General features: G+C 37.9%; 1 protein-coding gene and 1 pseudogene across 4 annotated transcripts in view; one reads left to right on the plus strand and one right to left on the minus strand.

Annotated features, from left to right (window-relative positions):
- Positions 1 to 5,272, plus strand: LOC101432175 (large ribosomal subunit protein eL8 pseudogene; annotated as a pseudogene).
- Positions 5,273 to 6,448: 1,176 nt separating this feature from the next.
- The window catches only part of ATIC (5-aminoimidazole-4-carboxamide ribonucleotide formyltransferase/IMP cyclohydrolase), a 29,018-nt gene continuing 12,022 nt past the window's right edge, over positions 6,449 to 23,444 (minus strand). For all 4 annotated transcript variants that reach the window (XM_004483163.5, XM_071216137.1, XM_058300176.2 and 1 more), the window contains 8 exons: positions 23,069 to 23,176; positions 22,141 to 22,226; positions 21,075 to 21,164; positions 16,816 to 16,944; positions 10,361 to 10,453; positions 8,732 to 8,914; positions 6,996 to 7,151; positions 6,449 to 6,669 (listed from right to left, as the gene is read on the minus strand). In XM_004483163.5, the coding sequence (XP_004483220.1) occupies positions 6,550 to 6,669; positions 6,996 to 7,151; positions 8,732 to 8,914; positions 10,361 to 10,453; positions 16,816 to 16,944; positions 21,075 to 21,164; positions 22,141 to 22,226; positions 23,069 to 23,176 (965 nt within the window). In that variant the 3' untranslated portion in view covers positions 6,449 to 6,549. The remainder of the gene's footprint in view (positions 6,670 to 6,995; positions 7,152 to 8,731; positions 8,915 to 10,360; positions 10,454 to 16,815; positions 16,945 to 21,074; positions 21,165 to 22,140; positions 22,227 to 23,068; positions 23,177 to 23,444) is intronic.

A 23,444-nucleotide genomic window follows, 5' to 3' on the forward strand; every position in this document is an offset into this window, starting at 1 on the left:
ATGTCAACTGTCAAAGATAAAGAGAAAATTCTCAGAGCAGCAAGGGAGAAGCAAACCATCATGTACAAGGGAAGTCCAGTAAGACTTAGTGCAGATTTCTCTTCAGAAACCATGGAGGCAAGAAGACAGTAGTATGATACAATCAGGATACTGAAATAGAAAAACTACCATCCAAGAATTCCTTATCTAGCAAAACTGTCCTTCAAATATGAAGGTGAGTATAAAATATTCACAAACAAACAGAAACTAAGAGAGTTTGCAAGAAAGAATCCACCTTGCAGGAAATATTAAAGGAAGCCTTAGAACCTGAAAGAAAAAGAAAGGAGAAAAAGGCTTGGAGAAGATTAAAGAAGAAAGAATAGCAGAAAGGAATACCAAGAGAATAAAAAGACAGACAAAAATAAGACACTGAAAACCAAAGAATAAAATGGAGGAAATGCATAGTGCATTTACAGTAAAATCATTGAATGCAAATGGATTAAACTCCTTACTCAAAAGATATAGGCTGACAGAATGGATAAAAAAACATGAGCCATCCATGTGCTGCTTATAAGAAACTCACCTTAGACCCAGGGACACAAACTGGCTGAAAGTGAAAGCTTGGAAAAAGATACTTCACATGAATAGTAACCAGAAAAGAGCATGGGTAGCTTTACTAATATCAGACAAAACAGTCTTTAAATGCAAAAAAGTTACAAGAGATACAGAAGGCCATTATATATTAATAAAAGGGGCAATCCACCAGGAAGACATAAGTCATAAATATCTATGCACCTAACCAGGGTGCCCCAAAATACATGAGACAAACTCTGAGAAAACTGAAGGGAACAAACATCTCTACAATAATCGTTGGCGACTTCAACACCCCACTCATATTATTAGAACTAGACAGAAAATCAATAAGAAAACAGAACTTGAAAAACATGATAAACAAGTTAGACCTAATAGACATATTACAGAACACTGCATCCAAACTCAGTGGGTTATACATTTTTTTCAAGTGCCCACTGATCTTTATCCAGGATAGACCACATGTTAGGGCACAATGTCTAAATAAATATAAAAAGATAGAAATTATTCAAAACACTTTCTCAGATCATAATGGAATGAAACTGGAAGTCAATAATAGACAGGAAAAAAAGTAATTCTGCAAATATGTGGAGGCTGAACAATGGACTCGTAAGTAATCAGTGGGTCAAAGAAGAAATTGCAGTAAAATCAATAAATATATTGAGATAAATGGAAAAGAGAACATAACATATCAAAATTTATGGGATACAGAGAAGGCAGTCTTGAGAGGGAAGTTTATAGCCCTAGATGCTTATATTAAAAAAAGAAGAACTAAACTCAAAGATTTAGAACAGCAGACCTAATCCCAAAGCAAGCAGAAGGAAAGAAATATAATAAAGATAAGAGCAGAAATAAATGAAATTGAGAAGAAAAAAACAAGAGAAAATCAACACCAAAAGCTGGTTCTTAGAGAAATTGACAAACCCTAGGTAGACTAACAAAGAAAAAAAGAGAGAAGATGCAAATAAATACAATCAGAAATGAAAAGGTGGAAGGTACAACTGACCCCACAGAAAAAGGATCATAAGAGGATATTGTAAGAAACTGTGTCAATAAACTAGACAACCTAGATGAAATGGACAAATTCCTAGAAATGTACAATCAACTTACACTGATGCTACAAGAAATACAGGAACTTAACCAACCAATCACATTTAAGGAGACTGAATTTATGTCATCAAAAATCTCCCAGGAAGAAAAGTCCAGGACCAGATGGCTTCACAGGTGAATTCTACCAACCATTTCAAAAGAATTTAACACCAATCTTATTTAAACTCTTCCAAAAAATGGAAGAGAAGAGAAAATAACCCAACACATTTTATGAAGCCAACATCACCCTGATGCCAATCTCTCCAATGAACATAGATGGAAAAATTCTCAACAGAATACTTGCAAATCAAATTCAACAGCATATCAAAAAACTTATACATCATGACCAATTGGGATTTATTCCTGGTATGTAAGGCTGGTTCAACATAAGAAAATCAATCTACATAATACAACACATTAATAAACTGAAGGAAAAAAAAAGCACGATAATCTCAATTGATGCAGAAAAGGCATTTCTACAAAATCCAACATCCTTTTTTGATAAACACTTCAAAAGATAGGAATAGAAGGAAAATTCCTCAGTCTGATAAAATGCATATATGAAAGCCCACAGCCAACATCATACTCAGTGGGGAAAGGCTAAAAGCTTTCCCTCTAAGATTGGGAACAAGACAAGGATGCCCACTGGTCACCATTGCTATTCCATGTTGTACTAGAACTTCTAGCTAGGGAAATCAGACAAGAAAAAAAAAAAAAGAAAAAAAGAAATTGAAGGCATTAGAATAAGAAAAGAGGAAAAAACTCTCATTGTTTGCAGATGACATGATTCTGTACTTTAAATATCCTGAAGTATTCAAGGCAAAGCTACTTGAGCTAATAAATGAGTTCAGCAAAGTGGCAGGATACAAGATCAACATGCAAAAATCAATAATGTTTTTGTACATTAGTACAAAACAATCTGAGGAGGAAATCAGGAAAAAAAATCCATTTTCAATAGCAACAAAAGACTCAAATACCTAGGAATTAGTTTAATAAAAGTACAGAACATACATGCAGAAAACTACAAAACAATGCTAAAAAAAATTTTAAAAGACCTAAATACCTGGAAAGACATTCCGTGTTAATGGATTGGAAGAATAAATATCATGAAGATGTCAATCTTACCCAAACTGATTTACAGATCCAATGCAAAACCAAACAAAATCTCAACGGCTTACTTTACAGAATTAGAAAAGGTAATTACCAAATTCTTTTGGAAGGGAAAGTTCACCCAAGTAGCCAAAGCAGTCTAAAGAAGAGCCAACATGGGAGGAATTTCATTGCCTGACCTTGAAAATATATTACAAAGCTACAGTGGTCAAAATAGCATGGAACTGGCATAGACATATTCATCAGTAGAAGAGAATTGAGAACCCAGAAATAAACCCTCATCTATACAGTCAACGGTGTTTAGCAAACTTACCAAGTTAATGTTAATGGGACGAAACAGTCTCTTTTAACAAATGGTGCTGGGACAACTGGATATCCATAACCAAAACATACAGAGGACCCCTATCTCACTCCCTACAAACAAATCAACTCAAAATGGATCAAAGACCTAAATATAAAAGTTGGGACCATAAAACTACTAGAACAAAATGTAGGGAAACATCTTCAAGACCTTATAGAAGGTAGTGGTTTCTTGGACCTTATACCCAAAGCACGAGCAACAACAAAAAAATAGATAAATGGGACCTTCTCAAAATTAAACACTTTTGTACCTCAGAGGACTTTGTCAAAAGGGTGAAAAGGCAGTCCACTCAATGGGAGAAAATATTTGGAAATCACGTATCTGATAAGGGTTTAATAATTCAGGATATATAAAGAGATGTTACAACTCAGCAATAAGACAAAAGACCCAATTAAAAAATGGGCAAAAACTTGAACAGACATTTGTCCAAAGAAATACAAATGGCAAAAAAAAAACACACAAAAAACAAAACAAACAAAAAAAAAAAACACATGGAGAAATGCTCAACATCAGTAATGACTGGGGAAATGCAAATCAAAACTACAATGAGATACCATTTCACTTTTCAGAATGGCCACTATTAAAAAGACAGAGAACTACAAGTATTGGAGAGGACATGGACAGATAGGAACACTTATTCACTGTTGGTGGGAATGCAGAATGGTACAGCCACTGTGGAGGACTGTTTGGCATTTCCTAATGAAGTTGACTATAGAGCTGCCATGTAACCCTGCAATACCACTACTGGGTATATACCCAGAGGAACTGAGAGTACTGACATGAACAGACATCTGTATACTGATGTTCATAGTGATATTATTCACAATTGCCAAAAGCTGGAAACAACACAGGTGTCCATCAACAGATGAATGGATAAACAGACTGTGGTGTATTCACACAATGGAATACGCAGCTGTAAGAAGAAACGAAGTCATAAACCACATGACAACATGGATGAACTTGGAGGACAATAGGTTGAGCGAAGCAAATCAGACACAAAAGGACAAATACTGTGATAGCATTACTACGAACCAAATATATTATGTAACATATAGCATGATTCAAAAAATTTTTATAAGTATCCAGTACATTTCAGAAATGTTTTTATTCAACTGTTTTCTTAGTTTTTATTTATATTTTCAATTATTAAATGTATAAAATAAACATTACAAAAAAGAACTCCAGGTCTGTGTATTTCCTTCCCCAGTCATTTCTCCAAAGGCCTGGTTCCTTTCTCTGAAAAATGGTATTAGATACTAAGATCTAGACACTAGGTATGCTATTGAGGTGTTATTGCTTCTAGGCCTTCTCAGCTTATAAATATGGCTATATATAAAGGATAGAAATACTTATTTTTTCTAAAAAATGAAAGTATTAGGCTCCAGGTCTAGGCTCCATCTGCTGCCATCTTTGTTGGGGCCTGGTGTCAGGGGACCTCTGTGGGACCTGGCATGTGGGCATCAGGAAGCAAGCCAAAAGAAGGCCAAAGTGTAAAGGTGGCCCAGCCCCTGCTTTTGTGAAGAAGCAGGAGGCCAAGAATATTCTAAGTCCTATTTGAGAAAGGGCCCAAGAATGCTGGCAGTGGACAGGGCATCCAGCCCAAAAGGGACCTCACCCGCTTTGCCAAACAGCCCTGCTATGTCCAGCTGCAGCGGCAAAGGGCCATCCTCTACAAATGGATAAAAATGCTCCCCCACCATCAACCAGTTCACCCAGGCCCTGGACCACCAAGTAGCCACTCAACTGCTCAAGCTGTCCCACAAGTACAGACCAGAGACAAAGCAAGAGAAGAAGTAGAAGAGAAGTAACAGAGGCTGTTGGCCTGGGCTGAGAAGAAAGCTGCAGGCAAAGGGGATGCCCCCACTAAGACGTGGGCTGTGCTTCAAGCAGGGGTGAACACGTCACCACCTTGCTGGAAACCAAGGCCAAGCAGGTGGTGACTGCACATGACATGGACCCCATCAAGCTGGTTGTCTTCCTGCCCACCTTGTGTCATAAAATGGGGTCCCCTACTGCATCACCAAGGGAAAGGCCAGGCTGGGATGGTTCGTCCACAGGAAAACCTGTACCTCTGTCACTTTCACACAGGTCAACCCAGAAGACACAGGAGCATTTAATCTCATTATCTTTTTTTTTTTTTAAAGTATATTACAAAAGGGAAAAAAAAAGACACAGGAGCACTAGGCTAAGCTGGTGGAAGCTATAGAACCAATTATAGTAATTATGATGAGATCTGCTGTTACTGGGGAGGAAATATCTTGGGTCCAAAATCCTTGGCTCACATTGCTAAGCTGGAAGAGGGAAAGGCTAAAGAAGTTAGTTTTAAAAAAAACAAAAAAACAAAAAACTATCCTTAAAGAAATGAGTTACTTTTTAATTGACTAAAATACTTACAGTTAAAATATCTAGAATTTACTTCAACATCATCACTGGGCATTTCTGGGCACTAAACTGATTATATTTTATGCAGCTCCTGAGGGGAAATCCAGGGCTACTGAAGTAATGTGAAACAGTTCACCTAATATAAAGGAAAAAGAAATGTATTAGAGGGAAGCGGATGTGGCTCAAGTGATAGGGCTTCCGCCTACCATATGAGAAGATCCGGGTTCGATCTGTGGGTGAGAAAGAAGAGAAAGTGTGCCTGCATGGCAAGCTGAGTGCCCACGCAGTGAGCCAGTGCCCATGTAAGTGAGTCATGCAGCAAGATGACTATGCAACAAAAGAGAGACGAAGGGGAGGGTCAAGGTGAAGTGCAGCAGAAACCAGGAACTGAGGTGGCACAGCTAAACAGGGAGGATCGAATCCTGGTGAATCCTAGAAGAGAAAAATGAGAAAAAAACAAAAGAGCAATAGATACAGAAGATCACACAGCAAATGGATACAGACAGCAAAAACAGCAGGGTGAGGGAAGGGGAAGGGAGAAATAAATAAATCTTTAAAAAAAGAATGTACCAGCATTATCCACATGTAGGACCAGCAGAAGGTTCAAGTCCACAGGTTACAATCTGCTGTTGTTTAGAAAGTAAACAACCAAGGTTTTTAGAACTCTGATAAAAAGAAACTGCATGACAGTAATCCCCTCTGAAGAAACTAGCATAGCTTTAAGATGCTTGTGCCATCTACTGTGGCTGCACAAAGGCTTCTTTGGTTTACTTGCTGATTTTCAGATGTTTCACATAGGTAATGTTTGGGGAAGGAAGTGGGGATGCTCCTGTGTTCTTCACACACAAACAATCTGTGTGTAATGCTTGTCAGGTCTAAAGAGCCTGTTTCTTTAAAACATTTTAATTGTAACTACTAAAGACTATAGATCCAAGATTAAGATTTAAAGTTTTATTTCTTTTCAAAAGGCAGTTTCAAAATTTCACACAATTGTTCACCTACACATAAGCATGCCATAAAATAATGTGACAAAAAAATCAGTGATGAAAGAGCCGAAGACTGGTATGAACGAGGATTATTCCCAGCTCATCGCAAGCCTCAATCACAACCTTGTCAGCAGCTGAACCGGAAGGAGCAGCAATGTACGCCACACCACTCTGGGAGGAAAAGGGATACAGACTTTCAAAACATAATATGGAAAAACATGCCAAAAAAATACACATTCTCCTATAAAAAGCATAAGCTGACAATGATTCACATGCCAGACTGATTCACTAACTGAACAAGGTAGGATAACAGGATTTGGGTTTCGATACATCAAAGAGAGACATCAAACGACTTCTCTAGATTTGACTGGTCTCTATCACTTTGCCACAACTTTGATTTAACTTATAGAAACTTAAAAATCAGAAGCAGGAATTCTAAAATAAGTTTCTATATAAAGATCAAGTCCATGCAAACTGCACATTTATTTCAAACTTACCCTTTTAGCTCTGTCTACATTATCTCTGAAAGGAAAAAAGGCATCAGAGCTGATTGAAACGTCACTAAGTTTGCCAACCCATTCCTTTTTCTCTGCTTCACTTAATAATTCAGGAACTTCCTCAAAAAGTGCCTTCCATTTTATCAAATCTTCATCCTATTGAGGGGGGGAAGAGAGAGAAGTTTAGTCTAATACCATCTTTAGCATTTTTCCTGGCATTTTTTCTTTAAGAGAAGTTGTGAGTTTACAGAATAACAGGGCATATAATAAAGGATTCCTATATACCGCCCTATTATTAACAACTTGTTCTGCTGTGACACATTTTTCCAACTGATGAAAGCACATTTTTATAATTGTACTATTAATTAGTGCATAGTTTAACTGAGGTTCACTGTGTTATGTCTATGATTTCTTAATTATAAATAATGACTTTTCATTTTCATCCAAATTTATTATTCTAGAATCTCTGTCTTTGATATCTTTAAACATTTTCATTGAGAAAAAGTGATTCAAAGTTTACCAAATAAAGATTATACATTTTTTACTTTCTAAGTCATTTTATTTCAAATATATTTTATTTAATCCTTGAGCTAAATCTACAACTTGATAACCTTGCATCAGAGTAAGCAAATGGAAAAATCATTCCAAATGGTTTTTAAAGCACTCCTCCATGCCCAATCTAGGAAAGAGAAAACAATGGAACTTCCAGAACTACATTTATATAACTATTAGTCTTTTTTTTTTTTTTTTAAAGATTTATTTATTTATTTAATTTCCCCCCCTCCCCTGGTTGTCTGTTCTTGGTGTCTATTTGTTGCGTCTTGTTTCTTTGTCTGCTTTTGTTTCTTTGTCCGCTTCTGTTGTCGTCAGCGGCACAGGAAGTGTGGGCGGCGCCATTCCTGGGCAGGCTGCACTTTCTTTTCACGCTGGGCGGCTTTCCTCACGGGCGCACTCCTTGCGCGTGGGGCTTCCCCACGCGGGGGACACCCTTGCGTGGCACGGCACTCCTTGCGCGCATCAGCACTGCGCATGGCCAGCTCCACACGGGTCGAGGAGGCCCGGGGTTTGAACCGCGGACCTCCCATATGGTAGACGGACGCCCTAACCACTGGGCCAAAGTCTGTTTCCCACTATTAGTCTTAGGTATGTTCTTAAATGCTTTGGCTGTAAGAACAGTCTTTACTCTTGTTATGTAAGACTCTTCCATAACTATTAACACAATTTTTCTGGGCAATATCAAACAGAAACATATAAGTATTCAAAGTGAAAAAGAAAAGATGTTTTAAAGGCACTTTAAATGTGGTGGGAAGAGAAACAAGCCACAAATTACCTGCTCTCAGCTACTTTGTACTTGATGTTTAACACATGCCTATCGTGTAGCAAGCACGATGCTGGGCACTGTGAAAGATACCTCAATATGGCTGGAAAACTGTACCTGCTATTTTTGAAAGCTTATTATAATCAAAAAGGGACATACAAACATTCAAAACTAAGCCAATAGTTGGTTATAATTTTTAAAAACAGAGAAGAAAAGTTTTTGGTTCCAGAAAGGGATAAAGAACTATGAGAAAAGGTAAATGAGACAGAAGAAAATGGGAGATCAGTAACGAGGCTATATTAACGATTTTAGGCAATAAAGAATTTCAAGAAAAATACCATCTTCTCTCTGAAACGATGAAGTTAAAGTCTGTTACATATGAATACACTCTGCCATAATCCAATGACAAGCTTTATACCTCGCCAATGGTTCCAGTAACATACTGATCAATTGCGTTAGAAATTTCTGCTCTCTTCACTCCTGCTTTAAACTTCATTGAAAGTACCCGTGGATGATGTCTAAGCCACCAGAAGTTGGCCTTATCCCCTGCCAGGCGTGTACAGTGTATCCGAGACTGCTGTCCTGCTCCAATGCCAATAACCTGAATGATGTAAGACATTAAAATAGATACCTCAAAAACAAAAAAAGACACCTCTTCCATCATACTTTTCTCACAGGATCTTTTGTGCATATTCCCCTCAAATCTATTAGTTTTGTGGAAGAAAATAGTAAGCCAAAATAGGAGAAAAATAAGTAATTGTGAAGTCACCAAAAGGTGTGGATAAGAGTTTTATGACTACTAACTATCTATGTCACCTCCTCGGTGGTATCTGAAAAAGGGCTATCAACATTCTGAAAGTTCCCAGAACTCAATACAATTACATTACAGTCTTGGGGAAAAAAGACCATGGAGACCACTATGGTTATATGGAAGTCTGTGTTCAAAGTACCAGTGACCTCAATTGCACAAGAGTGCTTTCTGGTTTTAGTCTCTAATATCCTCAGCTGTTGGCCTAAAGTTTCTATCACTATCTGGGCGCTGCTGCCTGTACCCATGCCCATAATTAGAAGAGGATAAAGTAGCCACAAACACATGGCAGGGTGCTTCCCCTGGGTGCTGACAGCGAGGCGGTCATTCCACATGGCCTCCCTGGAACTGACACCTCTAGCGGTACCAAACCATTCTCTTCCAGGATACTGTTACTGCAGAGACTGGCAATCTCTTATCCGCTGGTTCTCATTAAAATTCTCAATTTGGAAGGATCTTCCAGTTCACATGTTAATTAGTATCCACTCCCAAACCCTACTTATAGGCCACACTGACAAATGCAAGTGCAGAGTTCCTCAAGGAACAACTGGAACTCTGCAGACACTTTGGAAAGAAAGGGGCTCCAGGACTGCCCAAGTACAGCAGAGGCAGGGTAGTAAGTTAAAGACTCTGCTTAACATCATATGACAAGAAATGTTCAATATATCGATTGCAGTGGTGGTCGCATAACTGAATAATCTGCCAAAACTGGGTGAACTGTATAGTTTAAAAGGGGGAATTTTACTGTATATAAAAACTAATCAATAAATCTGACTTTTAAAAGATCTGTTAATGCCTAGTGTAGCAATCATTCTGCCCAATGGATTTTCTTGATAACATGAGAAATATACATGAAAAACCCTGCAAAAATATAGCCTGTTGGGTGACAGTACCATTCCTTGCTCCTTCTTCTCTGGAAAGCCTACCAATTGGGGTGTGTATGTGTGTATGTATAAACCAATTTTGTACCAACTATTAGAGCCCTTCTAATCCAAAATGTACCAACTCCTTCTAGGCAAGAAGCAATATGACTAATTTTAGTACTTAGTTCCAAAGCTACTTAGTAATCATCATTAGCTTTAACAGTTCACCAAATTGCTAAGTAAATATTGATAAACCCAGATGAGAAAAATTTCACAAACTCTCCCTCTCAAGCTGCCCAGTATCTGAGGCAGACGGATTTTTGAATATCATTTTGTAAAACAAGTCTCCGTGATGTGACCATCACAGCTTGGTTACCTGACCGTTCTTGGCATAGCACACTGAATTAGACTGGGTGTATTTGACAGCAATGGTGGCCACGATGAGGTCTTGGACAGCAGATTCAGGCAACTGAAACAAAAACACAATGGTCAATCTCATCAGGCTTTTAAAAATATGTTTACCTTTAAGCATTTTATATGTCATTTAATGTGATAGACCTGTTATGTGGTTATATCCCTCAAATGATAGAAAATTATAGGTCCATGCTATAAAATACAATGTAATGTAAAATGCTAATGCCATTCTGGAAAACAGTTTGGCAGTGTCTTAAAAACAAAAACAGGGAAACGGACTTGGCCCAGTGGTTAGGGCGTCTGTCTACCAATGGGAGGTCCGCGGTTCAAACCCCGGGCCTCCTTGACCCGTGTGCAGCTGGCCCATGCGCAGTGCTGATGCGCGCAAGGAGTGCCCTGCCACACAGGAGTCCCTGCGTAGGGGAGCCCCACACGCAAGGAGTGCGCCCCGTAAGGAGAGCTGCCCTGTGCGAAAGAAAGTGCAGCCTGCCCAGGAATGGTGCCGCCCACACTTCCCGTGCCGCTGACGACAACAGAAGCGGACAAAGAAACAAGACGCAGCAAATAGACAACAGAGAACAGACAACCGGGGGAGGGGGGGAATTAAATAATAAAAGTAAATAAATCTTTAAAAGCAACAACAACAACAACAAAAAAACCATGCAATTATCGTATGACTCAGTAAGGGCAATCTTGGGCTTTACCCCAGAGAAATAAAAACTTATGCTTGGGACACGGATGAGGCTCAAGCAATTGGGCTCCCATCTACCATATGGGAGGTCCAGGGTTCAATTCCCAGGGCCTCCTCGTGAAGGCAAGCTGGTCCATGTGGGGTGCTGGCCTGCACCAAGTGCTGACCCACGCTGGAGCAGCAAGATAACGCAACAAAGAGAGACAATAAGGAATGCAGTAGACCAGGGAGCTGAGATGGCGCAAGAGATTGAGCACCTCTCTCCTACACTGGATTATCCCAGGATTGGTTTCCGGTACTGCCTACAGAGAAGACAAGCAGACACAGAAGAACACATAGCAAATGGACACAGAAAACAGCAAGCGCAAAAACAACTAGGTGATAGAAATAAATAAATCTTTTAAAAAAACCCAAAAATTTATGTTCACATAAAAACCTGAACATCAATGTTTTCAGCAGCTTTATTCATAAAAGTCAAAACCTTTGGAGGCACCCCAGATGTCCTTCAATGAGCAAATGGTTAAACTGGTACATTCATACTATGGACTACTACTCAACAAAGAAAGATGAACATGGGACAACCCAGATGAATCTCCAGAGCATTATGCTAAACACAAAAGCCAGTCCCATAAGATTACATAGTATGTAATTCCATTTAGAGAACATCCTTGAAATGAGAAAACTGTGGAAATTGAGAACAGGTTAGTGGTTGCCAAGGGCTATGGAGGGGAGAGGAAGGGAAGGGAAGTAAGGGATCAGAACGAGGGAAGCTTGTGGTGAAGGAATGTTCTCTATCTTGACTATCATTATCAATATTCTAGTTGTGATGGCATACCTCTTGCAACATTGGATCTGTTTTTTTTTCTTATAGGTACATATGAATCGACAATTATTTCAAGATACGATATAGTGTTAAATTTTTAAAAGAATGTATTATTCTAAGGTCCTATTAATGTAGTATATCTTTTCCTATCTCTGCTGTAAGTCAACAAATTTGCTTTACTCCTTTGTTGCCAGAAAGGGTAATACCAGCTTCCAGATGATGTCTACCTGTTTCAAATGTAATCCTGGTACCATAGTTTAGAATCAACAAACATGAGAAATAGGGGAGTGGGGAGCAGTGGGATCCAGGCTTATAAACATGACATAAACAGTTAAAACAAATTAAAAGTATTGTTCAGGAAAAACAGAAGAAGAGCAAATAATTAAAGCATGTTCAGTATTAATCTATTTCACTCCCTTAGGACTGAAGCCATTTCAGATCTAATAGTATAATCTGATGATTTTGAGACTGGGAAGTTAACAAAAAGGTGTTTTTAAAAAGCAGGGGACAACCAGCAAGACAGGAGCAGAGTAAGGAGCTCCTAGAGTCAGCTTCTGCTACAGGGAAGTTAGTAAACACAGAAAGAGCATCCTGCAACATCCTTGAAGTAAGAGAAGGAGGAGCCTGCCCATATGCAGAAAAGATTCCTAAGTAGAGCACTCTACACCAAAGAGGCTGGTGCCCATCCTCTGCTGTAGGCACAAGCCGCTTCAGGAGGTGGTTCCATGGCTGGAATTGAAAGCTCTATATCCCAAAAATTGGAAGAGATGGCTGGGCACCAACTTCAGCTACTGATAAATAAATTCGGTGGGTTAAAGTATAATCCTGAGAACAGTTAAAGTTTGAGCCTGTCCAAGTCAGAAAGAGGCTGGTAGCCGTCATCTTAACTCTGCACCTGGCACAAGGGGAAGCGGGGCGGACTGAAAATCCCAGTGCTGGTAAAGACCAGCTTCTTTCTATCCAGGTCAGATTGCAGCTCTAGCCTAAGCCCCAGCCTCACCCCGGGGAGAAAGCTGGGAGGACCTATACCAGCCTCCCCAGAAAATTACTGGCCAAGTGGCAGAGGGTGGCGATCATCCTACTTTGGCAGCGCAAGCCGCCCCAGGAGCTATTCTGTGGTTGGAATTGGAAGTTCCATTCCCCAGAAACACAGGAGGAAGAGACAGATGGCCACCAATATCAACTACTGATTAGTAAATTAGGCTGGCTAAAATATAACCCAAAGAAGAGATAAACTTTGAACCTGTTCAAATCAGAAAGAGGCTGGTGGCTGCCATTTTGACTCCCCCTGCCCCGGCAGGACAGGAAGCCTGGCTGACCGAAATCACAGTGACAGTAGGAACCAGTTTCTTTCACACAGATCAGCCTACAACCCTGGCCTAGGCTTCAGCTCCATCTCTGGCAGGGAGGAGGCTGGCAGGCCCTGCACCAGCCTATCCACGTAACTATAGGTACATTTGGCTGGCACAGACTGAATAATTGGAAGTCTACTGGGGCAACTGCAGTCACCTTGGACCAGCACTGCATAGACTGCTGCCCATATCTGTAGCTCCATTCCCACCCTAGGCAGGGGAGAAAGGGGAGTGAACTTCATCAGTCTCTCTGGGCAACTACAGTCTAGGCCTGCACAGTTTGGATTATTCCACACAGCTGTGACTCTGTCCCCACCCCCAGCAAAGGAGAAAGTTGGGAGAAGCTTCATTGGTCCTGGGGTAATGAGGGCAGCTTGAGCCTCCAAAGCTTACAGCACCAACTACATCCTTAGCTCTACTGCATGACCAGCAAGGGAAAAAGGGCAGGAAGCCCTAATCTAAAGAGAAAAACTACACCCAGAATAAATACTATAGTAAGCCAGATGCTAAGATAGCAACAAAGGTACACTACAGACATGGTGGTAACAGATGATATTATCTTATCTGTAACAAATGTTTCACCAGTGTGGTATGTTGATAAAGTGTTGTTTGGGAATTCTGCACATGTGCATGATTGTTTTATAAGTTTACAACTTCTGTCATAAAAATACATTTAAAAAATAGTAGTGACACACTGATGAAAGAGGTTGTGGGGGTGGGGTGGGGAGTGGGGTATATGGGAACCTCTTATATTTTTTACTGTAACATTTCGTGTGATCTATGTAGCTTTAAAAAAAATAATAAAAAAGGAAAAAAAATAATACGGTGGGTTGTGGGAAAAATACACCAAATGTAAGATAAGGACTATAATTAGTAGTAAGATTTGAAAATATTCTTCCACAATTTGTAACAAACATCTTAGGACAAAGCAAGGTGTTGGTGGAGGGTTGATGTACGGGATTCCTGTATGATGTTATGCATGTTTGCTTTTTAAGTTCACAACTTTTACTATACACCTACTGTTTATGTATGTAAATGATATAAAGATAATTATAGGGTGGGCTGGAAAAATACTTTGGTTAGTAGTAATATTTTGACAATACTCTTTAATCATTAGTTAAAAATGTTTAACAACATATTGGTGGTAGGCTGAGGTATAAGAGTCCTGTATGATGTTATATATGCTTGTTTTGTAAATTCACAACTATTATTATACAGTTGTTTATGTATGTTTACATATGATGATATACTTCAATAAATTTTAAAAAAATAACAAAATACAAAGGGGGAAGAGTGACTATAAAGGTGGACAGAATTATCATTTTCATTCATAATTTCCCAAATTTCTACAAAGATTATATATTAAGCAAAGTAGAGAAGACTTCAGATAAAAAATAACAATTAAGACAACATTCTCTTTTCTTCCATAAAAATATCCAAGCTTGCATGCCCAAAGGCACAAAACCTACCAGAGAGTACTAAATTATTGATCAGTTCAATACTTAAAAACTTATTAGAAAAGAAAAAACATTCTCTGTAACTAGGTGTAATTGTCAACATGGGGACCATGAACTAGGTCAATTCCCTAGAATACAATAACCAACCAGATTAATAAAGTAATAAAAGAGCCTCATTTTACTGTGAACTACTGTGAACTACTTAACACTGCTACAAAGAACTGTTACCATATGGAAATTCCAGTAATTTCACATCTTTGAACACAGGCATTGTTTCCAAAAGGCTGAAAGCTATTTCTACTTACAGTACATATATGTTTCATTACCATTTATTTTCAAAGATAAAAAACTAGGACATTAAAAAAAAAAAAAAACCTAGGTTTTAATTACCACCTGCTTATTAAAAGAACTATTCCGATAAAGATTTTAAAACTTTTAGCTTCATAGTTTCAGGAATCAAACCTGGGAACAAATAGCAGCTCATTTTTCACTTCTGATATATTTGCCAGGAACAGACAGAAAAGCTAATAAGTCATCAAGTACCTGAGGGTCAAGATAGCAGGAATACAGAATGCAGGAAGTCAGCCTGACCACTATGCTTTTCCCCTCAAGGCATTTTCCAAGTTGCATGCAATAAACTAAGAGGCAAAGAAGCTGACCACAGCTTTGAGCATTCTTACAAGACTAAGAAACAAAGAATTCTGAGTACACCAGGGAAGATGATAACAGTAGACACTCAGGTTCACAGCAAAGTAGGCATGAAGCAACAGACCAGCCCTCACCAGGACCAAAGCCCACCCTGGTCAATTCCTGACAGGATAGAGATGATCTGCCTCCATCTTATCTGCCTGCCAGAACCTAAGTCAACTCCCTCCAGAGGAAAATACTACTACCCAGACTCTAAAATATTTCCATAGTTTTAAAATACAAAATGTCCAGGGGTCTATAAAAAATTATCAGGTATACCAGGAGACAACACATGAAGACAAGAGATTAACACCTTCAAAGCACTGAAAAAAAAAATTTACAGGCCAACTAAGACCCAGTAAAAATATCTTTCAAAAATGAAGTTCCTGGGAAGCAGATGTAGCTCAAGCAATTGAGCTCCCACCTACCACGTGGGAGGTCCTGGGTACAGTTCTGGTGCCTCCTGGAGAGGATGAGCAAGACAGCAAGCTGGCACAACGGGCAGGCGTGGTGAGATGATTCAACAAGAAGATGCAATAAGGAAACACAAAGAGGAAAGACAATGAAAGACCTAATAAAGCAGGGAGCTGAGGTGGCTGAAGGGACTGAAAGCCTCTCTCCCACATGGGAGGTCCCAGGTTCGGAGGTCTGGTGCCTCCTAAAGAAAAGATGAGCAGACAAAGAGAACACACAGTGAGTGCAAATAATGGGGGGGGGGGGTGGTGTGGTAAATAATCTTAAAAAAAACAAAACAAACAAGGCCTAATTAACCAATTAAGACATTTAAAAACAAATCCCAGCTCATCCATTTCCTTAGGCAAATTTCTTAACTGTCTCCTACCACACAATTTTTATAACAGATCTTTAAAACTAAGTTAATAGTAGTCACCCCTTATAGGACCAAATGAGATAATGCATATAAATCCAATAAATATCACCTTTATTATCCCAGGAGTATGTCTTTCCTAAGAGATAATAACAGCATATACAAAATCATTGATCATAGCACTGAAAATGCAAACAACTGAAATATTCATCACAGTACATGAAGACTCGATTTGCCATGTGGCCTTTCAGATGAAGATGTGGCTCTGTATTTACTTATATAAAAACATATTTGTAGCTTAATGCATGTAGAAGCCAATTTGTAGAATAGAATTATAGAGGGTCTGAGCCTATTTAAGTATAACTGAAGATACATACCTCTATGTGTGCATATATGCAGAGACGCATACATCTTTTATTCATTTTTTAAGCCCCCAGGTTTATGGACAATGCAAAGATGAGCTAGCCAATTTGCACATCAACCAGTACTAAATATGAGTCTTAATACACATATATGCTTAAAATTATTGAAAACGCCCTACTAAAATTACTAGCATTCAGATTAGAAATTTTCAAACTTACATCTTTATTCTTGGTAACAACACTGCTAAATAATGATCTATCGATGACACCATTATTTCTCTTCTGGCTTAAATGAAGACCAAAGAGAGTTCGAACTTCATATTCATCTGGTTTGTAAGACTGGTCCATCTAAGATACAAATTTAAAAAGTTAAATACCTGCAAATCCACCAAACTTTTCATTTATGTAGAAAACATATCATTATAAGCAAGGCTACATGCATTTCTATTTCTCTAATTTAAAACACCTGTACATTTATTTCAGCGTGAGTAAAAAAGAACAGGCAGGCACCAGTATTTTACTCCAAAATTTTTTATATGTTTTACAATCCTATAGTTGTATAGGTTTTACAACTATGCCTAATATATTAACAATGATTTTAATGAGTATATTTCTGGTTAGGTTAACCAAACTCTATCTATATAGTCTTTTTGGAAGCTCAGTGGATAAAAGAGATTTGCTAATAAACAGGCAAGAGGATGAAAATTAAATTGTAATTTCCCTGTCCTTCTATAAATCTTTTATGAAATACCTAACATTCAGATGAAAGAGTGAAAAGAAGGAAAACAAGGCTTGTAGTCCATCATTGCTATTTGCAAGAGAATAAATGTCATTTATTGCTGTTTTCGTCTCCCAAGTTTTGAACTGAAAGATAATCAAGAGAGGTACAAAATGTGGAGAATAAGGAAACGGACTTGGCCCAGTGGTTAGGGCGTCCGTTTACCACATGGGAGGTCCGCGGTTCAAACCCCGGGCCTCCTTGACCCGTGTGGAGCTGGCCCATGCGCAGTGCTGATGCGGGCAAGGAATGCCCTGCCATGCAGGGGTGTCCCCCGTGTAGGGGAGCCCCACGCGCAAGGAGTGCACCCGTAAGGAGAGCCGCCCAGCGCGAAAGAAAGTGCAGCCTGCCCAGGAATGGCACCGCCCACACTTCCCGTGCCGCTAACGACAACAGAAGCGGACAAAGAAACAAGATGCAGCAAATAGACACAGAGAACAGACAACCAGGGGAGGGGGGGAATTAAATAAATAAATAAATCTTAAAAAAAAAAATGTGGAGAATAATTGCATAAAACTGCTCTGTCCCTAGATATTTTTCTAAACTTGTCAGTTCTTCATTTATTCTTTGGAGGAACTTTGGCTTAGAAAACACTGTTATCTGAACTTAAAAGCAAGGCCTCATATGTATTAACTCTGCTTAATCTGCATTTTCCTGAAATTTAAAACGGTCCTTTTCTATTATAAAATTCCTAAAATTGGGAATGTGCTCTCCTGTTAACTAATGCCAAAAGGACTTCACCAACGAGGTAGAGGAACAAGTACTTTCGTGGCTGTAACTATGTGGTACAGAGGCAAACTCTCAAAGAAAATGTTGATGAAGCCCCGGTATTCTTTTGATAACCTCTAAATTATACTGCTAGCTGAAGAGGTCTTGAAGATGAGCTCAGGTTTTGGAACACATTCTCTATGATGCTATACATAAACTGCTAATGGCCTTAAGTACTTAATACTTTTAAAAACAGCACAACCTGAATTGAAAAAAGAATACAGTGTCAACTAACTACATGGTGACTTGCTGTCAGATGGCATTAAAAGAAAATAAAAGCATGTAAATTTAATGACATATTTTCTTCCTTCCTTGAAAACCTGACAATTATTATTATCTTATGATCAAGGATATAGCCTTAATTACTTCCTTTCCATGGGGTTGGCTTTCCAGAGTTTTTGTATCAATACCTTATATTAATAAAAACACAGCATTAAGAATCTTACTTTTAATGCCAAAAACATTTGCTTTACCAATGTACAATTGTAGTGTATATTTTAAAGTTCAAATCCTGTTATCTTTCCACAGTCATACTAAATCACAGTTTTCTCTTCTTTGGAAGATTTTTCTGTTTCTGTGGGATTAACTGCCTATACAATAGAACCATGCCATCACCAGAAATTCAGGAGCATTTTACTTGAATAATTTCATGTGAGGATTGAAGCAGAAAGAAGACTTTTGCTGGCATAACAGATGTTCCCACTTCTTAAACATTCATTTATAAACATCAAGGCTGCCTATGCCACATCTCTGAGAGAACATAAATGTTGCTATAATCAATCAAACCAGTATCCTAAAAAATGGTCATTTTTCCCTAACAGCAAAAGTTCAATATAGTTTAATGTCTAATTTGAAGTATAGAGCATTTATTTATATATATATATATATACACACACATACATGAATGTGCCATATACTCAACTAAGCATATTTATACACATACATGATGTTACTATGGCATATAGACAATCCAGACATTGATAGATAATGAAAGAAATTTTCATTTTACCCTCACGTAAAACCACTCATTGTTTTGGTGTAGGAAACCTATTTCATCCACATGCTGAAATCACTGTAGCAGATAAAACAGATTTGCTAATAAACAGGCAAAAAGCCCTCAGAAATCAGTTCTAGAATACTCTTGCTAAGACATGGTGTTTTAAGATATCTGGAAGTACGGATTACTAGAAATAACTTCAGCTGCTAAATAACTATAAATTTTCATTTATACCAGACCCAGAGTAAGGAATATCATACAAATGTCAATTCTCCAAGATCACCATAAGAAAGCTAAGTTTTTCTTCGATACGTTTTATGTTTAAGTGTTGTGCTTTTTAAAAAATCTTGCTTTATTTATTTTTTTGGCAATAATTAGAAGTTCTTTCAAAAACAAAAATAATTTGTCAAAAGTCACCATGAATAGCAATAAAAATTCTGAAAAAGTAAGAGTTGTGGAAGAGGGAAGCATTTCCCTACTAGATATTAAAGCTACAACAATTAAAACAATATGGGGGAGTGGGTATAGCTCGGTGGTCTGAGACTGCTTCCCATGTACAAGGTCCCAGTTCAATCTCTGGTACCTCCTAAAGCAACAACAAAAAACATAATCCTTGGGGAGTGGCTGGAGTTCAATGGTTGAACACCTGCCTCCCACATATGAAGTGGTGACAAAGGTGCTGGGGAAATAAGTACTCCTACAAGCCCCACTGGACATTCCATCTGTAGTAAAACCTTTAAGAGGAGCAGTATTCGTCAAAATGACCAATACACATATCCTGTGACAGAGGAATTTCACCCTAGAAATTTTTGTCTAATAATTCACTGTGTATAAGGGGGTGGGAGAGGCATGGAATATAGTAAAGATTGGCAAATGCCTGGATAAGTTAAGACTCACATATTATAGGGCAAACACCCAAGACTGTGAAAAGGGGTACATTTACATAGATAAAGAAAGAAAAAAATGCAAATACAAATATTTGCTGGATATGCAAAGGGAAGATAAGGAAGTAGTATTTTAAATTTAAATTATAAAAATGTAATAGGGTGGCAGAAGGGAAGGATGGAGAGACTATTTTAATCACGTAAATATTAATAACTTTTGAGAGTGAAATCATATAAATATATTCCTTTAAACACAGTAATTTTTAAAAAATCAGGTAGGGAAGCTATCCTCATCTTTAACCCAAAAATTAATAGTTTAAAAAAGCAGGATTAAGAAACTGCAGTAACGAGGAATAAAGTAGAAGGCTGTAGCATAAAGGGAAAGATTTATTTACACATGGGAGAAAAGAGAGAACGAAAGAGCAAATAAGTTCTTCAAAAATGAACTGGACGCAACAATGGGAGACAAGTAGACACAGAAAGATGCACAGCGAATCGACACAGAAAGCAGATAGCAAGCAAGCAGCAAGGCAGGGGATAAATAAATAAAATAAATCTTAAAAAAAAAAATGAATTGGAGGGAAGCAGATATGGCTCAAGCAGTTGGGTGCCTGCCCACCACATGGGAGGTACTGGGTTCCATTCCCGGTGCCTCCTAAAGAAGACGAGCAAGACAGAGAAGGACAGGCTGGCACAACAAGATGACGCAACAAAGAGACACAACACAGAGAGCAGAAAGCAAGTGCAAACAGCAAGGGGGGGGGGAGAAATTAATAAAAATAAATATTAAAAAAATGAATTGGATTGAGAGCAGACATGGCTCAAGCAGCTGAGCACCTGCCTCCCACGTGGGATTGTCGTGGGTTCCGTTTCTGGTGCCTCCTAAAGAAAATCAAACAGACAACCAGCAAAAAAATACCAAGCAAACAACGAGCAAAGATACGAGAGAGCCAACTCAGAGGAACTGATGTGGCTCAGTGTTTAAGCACTGGCCTCCTGCATTCAAGGTCCCAGTACCTCAAAAAAAAAAAAAGAAAAGAATTGGACAAACCTGGAGAACACAGTAATTTCCATTTTTCTTTTTAGAAAGGATTTTCAAGGCTTCTTCTTCGTACCCTGGGGCAACAATACCATCAGATACCTGTAAATATAATAAAAATTAATTAATTTCTGTTTTTTAAAAAAATCACAGAACATCTCTGAAATCTCTAGCAATTGTCTGCTTTTGAATAATAGCATTTCCTGGTTTCTATCTCCCACACGTAATGCTAATAAAAATACAGCTTTCTATAGTTCTCAAGAGCCAACCATATTTTACTTCTTTCAAATTACTTGTTTTACTAAACTAATAAGAGTATAACACAAATGCTTACTTTTAACATGTTCCTCAAGAAGAACTTTTTCCTACGATTCTCTTTCTAGTGCCTCATACTCAAAAGCCATGCTATAACCTGTAACTCAGCATGTCAGTTCCACTGTGGTTGGGGACGGTAGTGGTCATGGGAAGACTCCCTAAAGCAACTAAATACAGTCAAGCCACACACCACCCCTTTATCCTTCATCCTTCATCCCTCATCTCCGTTTTCCTCCAAAAAGTTACCTTTCCTCCCTTTTCTTTTTGTTCTCCCTCCCTACATGCACTCCTGCCTTTTTGTAATACTTATTTGGTGTTCAACTGGTGGGGCTTGTTTTTCAGTGTAGTTTATATTTTTTGCATCATATAGTCTCTTCCATTACAGACCTATGAAGGTTTACTAAGTTTCATTATTGTATCACCATTCAAGACAGCATTCTCTGCTTAGGAAACAGTAACTTTGGCATAAATATAACTACAACTTAAAAGAATTAAAGAATATAGAAATAAAACTTTAATTTATCACAATAGCCAAATACCCGTTTGAAACATCAACTTATTAAACCTCACAATTATAATCATTCAGTCAAGAATTTATGTTCTACATAAAATATGAACATTCAAAACTGATAAATTTAATACGCAGGTGATACAAATATAAATATAGTGGATTAGAACTTCAATGGATGCTGAAATAGGAACAAATTAAGATGGAGTTTTACTCAATTATGTGTGGCTCAAAATATACTGCAAGTCCACCAACCTCTCTGGAGATAATTTTGGCAGTAGGGACATCACAAACATCAGATAATGCAACAAAATCACCAAATGAAGACATTCTATCAGCCCCTGTAAGTAAAAATTAAAACGTGGTATTTATCATAAATAATCCTCACATAGGAAAAGATGCTTTAAAAATCCCAATGGGATCATTTAAAATCCACTTCTCTAAATCTAACCTTATTGTCTATATAAGATTTAAACCAACAGATCAGTAAGTAATTTAAATGAAATAGTGAGTAAAAAAAATATAGTTTAGTTTTACCTTCTTGAGCAAGGGTTAGCAAACATTTTTACACAAAGGGCCCAAGAGTACATGTTTTGGTGGCTTTGAGGGTTATATGATCTATCACAACCACTCGACTCTGCAGCTGTGGTTTCAAAATAGCCACTGACAATATGTAAATCAAAGCATGTGGTCATGTTCCAATCAAGCTATATATTTATAAAAACAGAGAGTAGTCTGGCTTTAGCCCATGGACTGCAGTTTGCTGACCCCTATCTAGAAGGTAACCTATGACATCATGCTCTCAGTAATCTCCCAAATTGTTACAATAATTAGATGTTTTTGGAATATATAAAATATAACTCTAGCCAAATTGTGTATCATTAGAATGACCATACAATTTTAGTCATATATTAATACAAATGCATTCCAAAAACCTAATCTGGAACTACACACCCCAATTCTAATTATACTTTCATTTATTAGATTAAGATACTAACACATACTTCTATAAAAATTTTATTGCAGGTAGCCTTAATAATTCTCAGGCATTAATTAAAAAAATGAATTAAAGGAAATTTGAAATCTTATAATAAAATAAAGGATATTAAACTTTTATTCTCTTTAAGATAAAATATTGCTTTTTCTCTCCAAAAAAAAAAAAAAAACCCATTAGTCATCTGACCTCTTGCTCTTGCATATGCAGTTGATATGGGTGTAAGGGTTTTATAGAGATCATGGACCATGCATACTTTGGCCTCATCTTCACTGAGTGGAATTCCAACAGCAGCGCCTGGCGGAGAAAGCCATAAAATAATTAATAGTAATAATAATAAAAAAAACCTCACGTTACTACTGTCAAGTCCCAAGTCAAGGCAATATTTTTCTTAACATGTAGTCTATTCCTTGTGATCTATTAACTTTAATTTAAAAAATTAAAACAAAAAAACCATGTAATCTATGTAATATAATTTCTAGCACCCATGCCAAATTAAAAAAAAAATCTTCTTGGCCTTTAATTAAGCATCAAAAACAGGTGCAAGGGAGAGTGAGGAGGAGTC

The sequence above is a fragment of the Dasypus novemcinctus genome, chromosome 7, assembly GCF_030445035.2.
Source record: "Dasypus novemcinctus isolate mDasNov1 chromosome 7, mDasNov1.1.hap2, whole genome shotgun sequence".
Lineage (NCBI taxonomy): Eukaryota > Metazoa > Chordata > Mammalia > Cingulata > Dasypodidae > Dasypus > Dasypus novemcinctus.